At 41.6% G+C, this 12,085-nt stretch overlaps 1 protein-coding gene across 1 annotated transcript in view; it reads left to right on the top strand.

The window, feature by feature from the left end:
- The window catches only part of STEEP1 (STING1 ER exit protein 1), a 29,006-nt gene extending 22,695 nt beyond the window's left edge, over window positions 1–6,311 (top strand). Inside the window, exons 3-7 of the mRNA XM_035288350.2 lie at window positions 55–96; window positions 1,087–1,225; window positions 2,558–2,647; window positions 3,694–3,786; window positions 5,307–6,311. Coding sequence (XP_035144241.1) covers window positions 55–96; window positions 1,087–1,225; window positions 2,558–2,647; window positions 3,694–3,786; window positions 5,307–5,369 — 427 coding nt within the window. The 3' untranslated portion in view covers window positions 5,370–6,311. The remainder of the gene's footprint in view (window positions 1–54; window positions 97–1,086; window positions 1,226–2,557; window positions 2,648–3,693; window positions 3,787–5,306) is intronic.
- The last annotated feature ends 5,774 nt before the right edge of the window (window positions 6,312–12,085 follow it).

The raw sequence follows: 12,085 nt of genomic DNA, 5'->3' as shown, positions 1-12,085 counted from the left end.
GTTGATACATTGTGAGATTTGTTCACAATTTTTTAACTTCCATTTTCTGTGCAGACCTGAAGGCATTGAACGACAGTACAGGAAGAAATGTGCAAAGTAAGTATTAACAATGTGGGTTTCTCCAAGCATAGACAAGTAGAGGCATGTGCTAGGAAAATAATTATTTGGATACAACTCTCCATTATGTCTTTTTTTTTTTTTTTTCTTTGGAGACAGAGTCTTGCTCTGTCACCCAGGCTGGAGTGCAGTGGTGCAATCTCGGCTCACCGCAACCTCTGCTTCCTGGGTTCATGCGATTTCTCCTGCCTCAGCCTCCCTAGTAGTTGGGATTACAAGCACATGCCACCATGCCTGGCTAATTTTTGTATTTTTAGTACAGATGGGATTTTGCCATGTTGGTCAGGCTGGTTTCGCACTCCTGACCTCAGTTGATCTGCCTGCCTCAGCCTCCAGAACTGCTGGGATTACAGGCCTGAGCCACCGTGCCCGGCCTCTATTATGTCCTTATCCTTATAATCTCAACTGCCTTCAGACTTCAACTATGCACAAATACCAATATGTTCCCCAAAGAGGCTAGTCAAAATTACATCTTCAACCAGCTGGCCAGAAAAATGAATTTTTCTTTTCTTTTCTTTCTTCTTTCTTGTCTGGCTCTTGTTGCCTGGGCTGGAGTGCAGTGGCGCGATCTCCACTCACTGCAAACTCTACCTCCCAGCTTCAAGCGATTCTCCTCCCTCAGCCTCCTGAGTAGCTGGGATTACAGGCGCCCACCACCACACCTGGATAATTTTTTGTATTTTTAGTAGAGACAGGGTTTCACCATGTTGTCCAGGCTGGCCTCGAACTCCTGACCTCAGGTGATCCACTCGCCTTGGCCTCCCAAAATGCTGGGACTATAGGCGTGAGCCACCATGCCCGGCCTAAGTGATTCTTATTAGGTAGAGGTAGTTTTGGGAAACACTCAGAAGAGCCAATCATTAGTTTACACCACAAGCACGAATATTCCGAGTCTAAGCACACTTTGCAAATTGCTATTTTGGGAATTTGGATTATGAGACATCCCAGAGATTCACTGTGCCATTGCAGGTGTGGACTGCTGCTCTTCTACCAATCCCAGCCAAAGAATGCTCCTGTTACCTTCATCGTGGATGGAGCAGTAGTCAAGTTTGGCCAGGGCTTTGGAAAAACGAACATATATACTCAGAAACAAGAGCCTCCTAAGAAGGTAATTATCACTGAAGGAGAGACTGCTTAATATAGCTACAGATTTAGCTCACGTTTTGAAGTAAGATTATAGTGCATGAGAAACTGCTCTTTATGGATATATTCTTATACTTTATATTTTAAAAGTTAAAAATTGGGGGTACATAGATGTGCATATTTATGGGGTACATGAGATATTTTCATACAGGTATGCAATGTGTAATGGTCACATCATGGGAAATGGGGTATTCATTCCCTTGAGCATATATATTAATGCATTCTTTATTAATGGGGTGCCATTTTGTGTATAAACAGACGCTATGTGATTGTAACACCTGTTATGTGTTTTCTCTTTTCTACAGTTGCCCTATGAGTAAGATTAGAAATTGTATGGTTTTTAACTCACATTAATTTTCTTCAAATTTTCCTCTTTTTATGGAGAGATGTCATCCGTTATTTTACAAATGGGTTTCTTTAAACAATTAAAAACAATGAATTAGGCTAATTAAAAAATGTATTCCAAGCTGGGCACGGTGGCTCATGCCTGTAATCCCAACACTGTGGGAGGCGGAAGTGGGAGGATCGCTCGAGGCCAGGAGTTTGAGACCAGCCTGGGCAGCATGGCGAGACTCTATCTCTACAAAAATAAAAAGTAAATTGGCTGGGTGTTCTATAGCTGCAACTATAGTTCTAGCTACTCAGGAGACTGAGGTGGGAGGATCACTTGAGCCCAGAAGTTTGAGGTTACAGTCAGCTATGACTGTGCCACTACACTCCAGCCTGGGTGGCAGTGAGACTCTGTCTTTTAAAAAAACTAATTAAAAATAAATTTAAGAACCCATAATGGGCCATGCATAGTGTCTCTCACCTGTAATCCTGGCACTTTGGGAGGCTGAGGCAGGAGGATTGCCTGAGGCTAGGATACAAACCTGAGACATTAAGCGCTAAGGATGCTTCTTTATACCTTCCATCCTTTTTTTTTTTGGTGAGACCCAGTCTCTAAAATTAGCCAGGCCTAGTGGCACATGGCTATAATCCCAGCTACGTGGGAGGCTGAGGCAGGAGGATCACTTGAGCCCAGAATTCGAGGTTGTAGTGAGCTATGATTGTGCCACTTTATTCCAGCCTGGACAACAAGCGTGAGACTCTGTTTCAAAAAAAAAGCCTTTGATGGCAAATCTTAGAAAAATATGTAAATAAAAACTTTGGCACTTTTAAATAGGTCAGCCTGTCCCAGAGAGGTAGTGTTTCCCCCAGTACCCATAGCCCTCACACAGGTATGTGCGCACACACTCATGGCTCATGGATCCTCTTGTGGTGAACCGGACTGACTTCTTCGTGCCTGGCATTCCAGGTGATGATGACCAAACGGACCAAAGACATGGGCAAGTTCAGTTCTGTCACTGTGTCTACCATCGATGAAGAAGAAGAAGAGATTGAGGCTGTAAGTGCCTCTGGCCTTAAGGAAACTGGAATTTGGTGGGGAAGGGTGCGAGGAAAGGGGACCCTAGAACTGGAGCCTTGGAATACTGGAAAAATTAGAGACTTCAATTTTAGACCCTGCTCTGCTGATAAGAAACTATGGGCCAGACGTCGTGGCTTAAGCCTGTAATCCCAGCACTTTGGGTGACATGGGATAAGGAGATCGAGACCAGCCTGGCCAACATGGTGAAACCCCATTTCTACTAAAAATACAAAAAATTAGCTGGGCGTGGTGGTACGCACCTGTAATCCAGTACGCACCTGTAATCCCAGCTACTCAGGAGGCTGAGGCATGAGAATCTCTTGAACCTGGAAGGTGGAGGCTGCAGTGAGCCAAGATCATGCCACTACACTCCAGCCTGGCAACAGAGCAAAACCCTGTCTCAAAAAAAAAACAAAAAGAAACTATGACAGTGGGCTAGCTCCTGTTTCCTTGAATCTTAGGGACATCTGTAAAATAAAAATGAAGGAGTTGGATGAGATCAGTGATTTTTTTTCCCCCATACTATTTTTAGAGATGCCCTATAGGGCATCCCTCTTCATTTGAAAAACTACTAGACTGAATTATTTCAGGTTCCTTCCAGTCCAGCTGTGATAGTTTGTGAGTCTGTCATCAGTTGTAGCAGCAATTACCTTTATGGTTCTTCAGTATAATGGTATTGATGGTGAGATGTCATCTGCTGTTTTACGTATGTTTCGGTTAAAGGGTAAATGCTACTGTAGAATCACTTGAACCCGGGAGGTGGAGGTTGCAGTGAGCTGAGATTGTGCCACTGTACTCCAGCCTGGGTGACAGAGTCAGTCTCTGGCCCGCCACCCCAAAAGAAACAAACAAACTAAATAAAACCCTAAATGCTCCTGGATTCCTACTGAAAAGATGGAGAATGGAAAAGGAACAGAGTCCTGGCATTTTGGTCATGATTTCATGGTTTGAGTAGTATACTTAAGGTCTTTGTTGTTATTCCTTGGTGACACTTCTGCTTTAAGGATGCTCCCTTTTTCCTTCAGAGGGAAGTTGCTGATTCGTATGCACAGAATGCCAAAGTGATTGAAAAACAGCTAGAGCGCAAAGGCATGAGCAAGAGGCGACTGCAGGAGCTGGTGAGTAGCAGGGGGTAGCAAGGTGCTGGGGCCTGATTGTTTGGATTTCTTGGTCTGAAAGACCTTCCCAGCAGGCAGGGAAATCCTTTAGGAAATCTCTTGGGGGTTTCTAGGGTAGTTGGCTGCCGGTTTTGTAACCCTGGTCTGTGACTGTCAGTATACCCTACTCTGTAGTAGTGACCCTAGGATCTCAGTCCTAAATCATCATATTTGTTATAGCCCTAAGTAGGATATTTTATTTTATTTTATCTTTTTTTTTTTTTTGGAGATGGAATTTTGCTCTGTTGCCCAGACTGGAGTGCCGTGATGTGATTTTGGCTCACTGCAACCTCCGCCTCCTAGGTTCAAGGAATTCTCCACCCTCAGCCTCCTGAGTAGCTAGGATTACAGGTGCACACCACCACACCTGACTATTTTTGGTATTTCTAGTAGAGATGAGATTTCACCATGTTGGCCAGGCTGGTCTTGGACTCCTGACTTTGGTGATCCACCCACCTCGGCGTCCCAGAGTGCAGGATTTCAGGCGTGAGCCACTGTGCCCTGCCAGGATGATATTTTAATCTGCTACTTGTGGTCCAAGGTCAGGTTTCTGGTCATTCTCCCAGGATGTAATGGCACATGACAGGGTTACCTTGGCAGTACCAGGACTGGGGCTGGTCATTGCTTCTTAAAGCACTGGTGGTTTTCTGCACTATTCATGGGCTCATCTTAGAGCATACGCATCTGTATATGATGTTGCCTATATTTTCGTTTTTTTTTTAATCATTACTTAAAATATTTCATCAGAATCAGACATCACTATGTTGGTGTCTCATCAAAAGATATACCAATCTCTTCTAGTGTCTGTAATGAGTTTTTGGTAACAGAAGGGGTGGGTCCTGGGAGCTGCTTTACCTTGCCATAGTGGTTTAGAGCAGTGCTTCTCAACCTTTCAAAGGTAGAAAGACCAGTGCTTTCCTTTTCTCAAATTTCCAATTTGGCATGAACAGATTTGTAATTTATAAAATACAATAAAAATGAATTGTCTCAATTTTTGTCAGATTTTAAAAATTACTATTGTGTCAGATTGCTATAAAAGCTTCTAAATGGTTACTGTCAGTTTTTGGACATATTCTGTGTGGACCAATAACAAATAGTTCATAGACCATATAACTTTAAGTAGCACTGTTCTAGAATGGTGTTCTTCCTGTTCTGCCAAGAATAGGATACTGGTATGCCACAGTATTGATTCCCTCAGCCCATGGGGGGGGCGCTGGGGCTGCTGGAATCCCTGCACTGATTTCCCGTGGCCACAGCCTTGTCTTTTTACCCATTTTGCCTACAAATAGCATTTTTTATGTGTGCTATAAAATCAGAAAGGTTGGAAAGTAGATGTTAGAGGTATATAATGATTTGGGAACCATGATTCTAGTTTGTACACTAAAGGAACATTAAGGAAGAGTGTTTGGGGTGGTTAGAAAAAGGAAGGAACATAATTTCGTGTCATGTGTCAAGACATAACACTATTTTTTTCTTTCTAGGCTGAACTGGAAGCCAAGAAAGCGAAAATGAAGGGGACCTTGATTGACAACCAGTTCAAATAACCAGACTGTTTTCTGAGCCCTAGACTGGAGGCAAACATTTAGATCAGGAGGCTAAGTAATTTCTTGATTACATAGACTGGTTCCTATTTATGTCCTAGCAGAAGTCTTTACGTTGTTTCCCATTGATTGTCCTGCATTCAGTGAGGTCTTTAACTGAGTCCATTTGACCTGCTTTCTAGGAGATAGAGTTTTAAAAATTTTTCTCTACTTAGGTTTTCTGTACTATTTTTTGTCCATTTGATGCAAACTTCTTCAGCTGTGTAGAAACTTTATGAATAGATCAGTGCTTGAGTGTCTCCAGTCTCTAAAGTGGCTGCTTTTATTCTTTCTTCAAAGTTAATAACATGTTTCAAGATTTTTGGACAAAATATTATAGTGTGTCATAGAGAAAAGCAGTGTGAATTATATTTAGGTATAGCAAGTCAGATCCTTTGAAGTGACTCTGTCTCTGTTCTTAGAAGGGTTCTTGGAATTGGCTGTGGTTTGAATCTTTCTACTGTCAGAGGAGACCCATTAAAAGGCAGAATCTGCATAAAGCTTTCTTTGCTTCAAACACGGAAGCTATAGGTGAGCCATCCCATGTCAGACTTTATACTCAGAGAAGGGAAAGCCAGATTGCAGTGAAGAGGGTAGGACAGCTCAGATCCGAATGAAAATAGGGTCTCCATAAGTCACCCAAAGGAGCTACCATCTAGTCAGGCAGCTAGTACCGCTTCCTTGTGTGGATTCATACATGGGAGGAAGATGTTATAGATTAAGAAATGATAGCGAGATAAACAAAATGATCTGTTGGGTATCTTTTAGTTTACATTTCCTATTTACAGAGGAGTGTTGTATATATAGATATTATTTTATGTCACTCTGCTTCAGTGATACCTATATCCGTGTGTTTGTATTTATGTTTTTATCCATTCACCTATATTAAAAGATGTTGGGACAGGAGTTGTGTTGACCTTTTTGTATTTTATACATTAAGTTGCACTTAGTAGGTGCCCAAGGCAGGTTTGTGAGGTGCTAGCTACTGGGAGATGATAGTAGGGTAGTAGAACAGGTTTCTTTTTTTTTCTTTTTTTCTGATCTCCTGAATTGCAAGGCAAAGTAGGTTAGATATGAGCTAGCAAGTACTGGGAAAAAGAGGGGTGGAGGTCCCAGGAAGGCCCAGGATGGGGCTGTGTTACCATCTGCCCGGTTATTTTCCTATATCCAATGAAGTCTTTGCAACCAGTTCTTCCTCTCCACCTCGTTTCCTGTATTCTGAGAGAGAACTGTCATGTGGATGACAAACCATAACCTCCTTACAGTTCCTTAACCTCAACTCCAGACAGTGACCTTTACCTTTCCTGCACTTTAGCCACAAACTCCCATACCACAGCCTGGATGTCATCCACACCGCCTCCAAAATCCAGTACTCTGCTCTCTGACCACAACCTATCTTTGCTACTCTCATCCACTTACTTCCTCTAAACCTATTTTATTTTGTTTTTAGATTTGAAGGGGGATTATTTGATTAACAGTAATAATGAAAAATAGTAGTAAGAATAGCAACAGTAATACTAGCTGCCTTTTATTGAGTACTTACTATGTGTTGGATACCATGGAAAGCACTTTTCAGGTATTAATCTCAACAACACAATATCCTATGAGACAGGATTAACTGTGACGATCCTTGTTTTAGAAATGAATACTCGGAGGCTCAGAGAGTTTAAGTTTCTCAAGATCTCATAGCCAATAAATGATAAAGCCAAAAATCAGAGTCTAAAACCTGAGCTCTTAACTATATGCTGAACTGCCTCTATGAATTTAAAAAATATACATTATTCAGAACAGATTATAATTTCATTTTGAAAAATCAAGAAAACTGCAAAGTCAAGACACTTGCGTAGAGGACGCCCTGTAGCAAACGTGTGGTTACCTGTCTACATATTTTCTGAAATACTTGTCTTTAGATACTTATCCTAAACCATTTCAACATCTGGTTGAAATTATGCATGTTGCTTCATCTATAGGACTGCAAAGCGTCATTAGCGCCAAGCAAGCATATGCTCTTCATTATGTTTTATTCTTTCATGTTGAAATAGTTATTAAAATAACATGAATGTTAGTATTTAGTTTCTCTATTTTCTTATTAACTTGTATTTTAACAGCAAATACAGCATTTTAATGTTAGTATGAAGAGCCATGTTGACATTTGGGAGAGTCTTACTCTATTTTTGGTTTTGTTTTTGCAAATTAGCTGTGACAAAACATTAAAATGTTGCAAAATGTTCTCACTCTAATAATTAGTGACATTTGGAAATGTCACTTTATTGTTTAAGATAAATTGAAAAGCTTTTTAGAAAACTAGCTTGCCTGGGCCATTTTCAGTTCCTTGTCACTCTGCCCATGTCTCCTTGGTCTCTGATTTGTAAGTTTCTTCATGGTGTCTCATCATTTTAATTTGCATTTCCCTAATGACAGATGGTGTTGAACATCTTGTTTTTCTTTTTTAACTGTGGTTAAAAAAAAAACAACCCAGTTTACCATCTTAACCATTTTTAATTGTGTACTTCAACAGTGTTAAGTATGTTTGCATTGTTGTGATACAGATTTCCAGAACTTTTTCATGTCATAAATCTGAAACTCTATACCCATTAAGTAACAACTCCTTTTCTCTCTCCCCACAATCCCTGCTAACCACCATTCTACTTTGTGTTTTTATGAGTTTGACTACTTTAGAGATCTCATATAAGTGGAAACGTATAGCATTTATCTTTTTGTGACTGACTTATTTCACTTAGCATAACGTCCTCAATGTTAAATCATGTTGTATGTGACAAGAATGCCTTCCTTTCTAAGGAAGGCTAATATTTGCTTGTGTGTGTGTGTGTGTGTGTGTGCACACACACACACACACATTTTGTTTATCCATTCATCCGTCAGTGGACATTTGGGTTCATTTGGGTTGCTTCTACCTCTTGATATTGTGGAATAGTGGCACTACGAACATGAGTGTGCAAATATCTCTGAGACCCTGCTTTCAATTCTGATATATACCCAGAAATGAAATTGCTGGTAGTTCTATTTTTAATTTTTTGAGGAGCCTCCATATATACTGTTTTCCACAGCACTTGTACCATTTTACAATCTTTTTCTTTTGTTTGTTTTTGAGACAGAGTCTCACTCTATCACCCAGGCTGGAGTGCAGTGGTGCAGTCTCAGCTCACTGTAACCTCCACCTCCTAGGCTCAAGCGATTCTCTCACCTCAGCCTCCCAAGTAGCTGGGATTACAGTGTGTGCCACCAGGCCCAGCTAATTTTTGTATTATTAGTAGAGACAGAGTTCAACCATGTTGGCCAGGCTGGTCTCAAACTCCTGACTTCAAGTGATCCACCCACCTCAGCCTCCCAAAGTGCTGGGATTACAGGAATGAACTACCGTGCCCCACCTCATTTTGCAATCTTATCAACAGTACACAAAGGTTCTAATTTCTTCATATCCTCACCAACACTTGTTATTTTCTGTTTGTTTGTTTTATAGTAACCATCCTAATGGATGTGAGGTGATGTCTCATTGTAGATTTCTTTTTTGTATTTCTCTAATGATTAGTGATGTTGATAATCTTTTCATACTTGTTGGCCATTTGTATATCATCTTTAGAGAAATTTTTCAAGTTCTTTTGACCATTTTAAAATTGGATTATTTGACTTTTTTGTTAATGTATTTATTTATTTTATTATTATTATTATTTTTGAGACAGAGTCTTGCTCTGTCACCCAGGCTGGAGTGCAATGGCATGATCTCGGCTCACTGCAACCTCTGCATCCCAGGTTCAAGTGATTTTCCTGCCTCAGCCTCCCAAGTAAGTGGGACTACAGGTGTATGCCACCACCCCTGACTAATTTTTATATTTTTAGTAGAGACGGGGTTTTACCATGTTGGCCAGGGTGGTCTCGAACTCTTGACCTCAAGTGATCCACCACCTCGACCGCCCAAAGTGCTGGGATTACAGGCGTGAGCCACTGCTCCCGGCCTCCAGTATAAATTTTAGAATTGGCTTGTTGGTATCTCCAGTATTCTTTCTGGGATTTTGATTGGGATCGTGTAAAATCTAAAAATCACATCAGAGAAAATTGACATCTTAACAATATTATATTGGCCAGGTGTGGTGGCTCACACCTGTAATCCTAGCACTTTGGAAGGATGAGGCAGACAAATCACCTGAGGTTGGGAGTTTGAGACCAGCCTGACCAACATGGAGAAACTCCATCTCTACTAAAAATACAAAATTAGCCAGGTATGGTGGCGCATTCCTGTAATCCCAGCTACTCAAGAGGCTGAAGCAGGAGGATCGCTTGAACTCGGGAGGGGGAGGTTGCTGTGAGGTGCGGTGAGGTGAGCCAAGATCGTACCATTGCACTCCAGCCAGGAAACAAGAGTGAAACTCCATCTCAGAAAACAAACAAGCAAACAAACCAAACCTAAAAAATCAATATCTTCCAACCCATAAGCAAAGTGTATCTTTCCATTTATTTAGATCTTTGATTTTTTTATCAGTGTTTTACTGTTTTTCATGTATAGATCCTGCAGATATTTTGTTTAAATTTATACCTAAGTACTTCATTTTTCCAGTGCTATTGTAAACCTTACCTTCTTTTAAAACTGTAACATCTGTCCTACAAACTCTCAATTTAGAATCAGCCCTACAACATACTTTGTCTAATGTCTTACCCAAATAGTTGAGTGTTCATGTCTTGTCAGTGAGTGGATATTTGGCACTGAATTTATGATTCCAGTGTCAGATGGGTTCTCACCACAGCTAGTCAATCCTTCTGTATGTTTTGGGTCAACAATTCTCCTATTTCCCTAAGGAGCAGTGTACAGCCGCTTTCTTCAAGCCTCTCCTTGCTAGCTCTCTCTCGGCAGATGATTAGAGAGGTATCTCCAAAGCACCAACAACTTAAGGGCACACTTAGTTGCGTCTGCCTCCACCTTTTTCTCTTTCAAATCTCAGAGGAAAAGATCCCCCTCTTCCTACTTAAGGCGAATCTACTACCTTTTAGTCATTTAACTAGTATACATTGATCTATTATATGCCAGATGTTGCACTAGGAGCTGGGGGCATAGTAGCAAACAAAGCAGCTCATATTCTGAGGGCAGGGGTGACAGATGAGCAAGTGAACAAGAAAACTATCAGTGAAAATAGTGTGATATGATAGAGAGTGATGAGTAATCAGGGATGGGCTCTGAGGAGGGGACCCTTGAGCCATATAAGACCTGAAGGATCTGAATCAGCCAGCCATATAAGGATCAGGGGAAAGCATTCCAGGTGATGATGGCATTAGAAGGGACAAAGGCCCTACAGAGGGAATAAGTTTACATGTTGGAGGAACAGAAAGAAGGCCAGTGTGACAAAGTTGTAGTGAGTAAGAGAGCAAGCGAGCAGAAGGAGGTGAGATCAGAGGAGTGAACAGAACCAGGCCATATAGGTCCTTGCAGGCCTGATTAAGGATTTGGATCTTAAAAATACAGTGAGAAGTTATTGATTGAACAGTTAAGCAGAGCAGTAACATGATATAATTTATGGGGGTTTTTTTGGACGCAGGGTCTCTGTTGCCCAGGCTGGAGTGTAGTGGCACTATCATGGTTCACTGTAGCCCCAACTTCTGGGCTCAAGCAATCCTCCTACCTCAGCCTCCCAAGTAGTAGCTGGGACTACAGGTGTGTGCCTCCACACCTGGCTAATTTTTTCTATTTTTTGTAGAAAGAATTTATTTTCTTTTCCTTCGTTTCCCTTTCCCCTTTTCTTTTCTTTTCTCTTTTCTTTTTCTTTTTCTTTTCTTTCTCCCCAGTATGTTGCCCTGGCTGGTCTCAAACTCCTCGGCTCAAGTGATCCTCCCACCATGGCCTCTCAAAGTGCTGGATTACAGATGTATGCCACCATGCCCAGCCAATTTATGTTTTAAAGTAATTTTAGGCTGGGTGTGGTGGCCCACGCCTGTAATCCCAGCACTTTGGAAGGCTGAGGCAGAACAATCACTTGAGGTCAGGAGTTCAAGACCAGCCTAGGCAACATGGTGACACCCCACATCTACTAAAAATACAAAAATTAGCCAGGTGTGGTGGCACACACCTGTAGTCCCAGCTCCTCCAAGGCGGAGGCACGACAATTGCTTGAACTGGGTAGGCAAAGGCTGCGGTGAGCCGAGATCGTGCCACTGCACTCCAGCCTGGGCAACAGAGCAAGGCTCTGTGTCAAAAAAAAAATTAAAGTCAGTCTAGTTGATACATGGAGAGTGGCTTGTTGGGGGACAAGAAGTGAAGCAGAGAGACCAATTAGGAGACCATGGCAGTAGTCCAGGTGAGAGGTGAGAGTGGTTGGAACAGGGTAGTAAAAGAAGAATTGGAGAAAGTGAATGGATTTGAGATGTGTTTTGGAGGTTTTGTTATCAGGACCAGCTGATAGTTTTGGTGTGGGAAGTGAAGGGAAGTGGGGAATCAAGGATAACTCCTCAACTGTGGCTAGAATAACTGGGCAAATTGAAGTGCCATTTACTGAGATGGGGAAGAACAGCTTTCAAGGGAAAGCCAAGCACCATTTTGAACATGTTATGTTTGAAAAGCCTATTGATTATCCAAGTGGAGTTGTCAGGTAGGCAGTTGGATATGTAGGCGGCTCAACTGGGAAGGTGTAGCTAGAAATATAAATTAGAAAGTTGTCAGTATATAGATATTACTT

The sequence above is a fragment of the Callithrix jacchus genome, chromosome X, assembly GCF_049354715.1.
Source record: "Callithrix jacchus isolate 240 chromosome X, calJac240_pri, whole genome shotgun sequence".
Classification (NCBI taxonomy): domain Eukaryota; kingdom Metazoa; phylum Chordata; class Mammalia; order Primates; family Cebidae; genus Callithrix; species Callithrix jacchus.
Note: the sequence above shows the minus strand (reverse complement) of the source record. Positions and strands in the feature narration are given on the sequence as shown.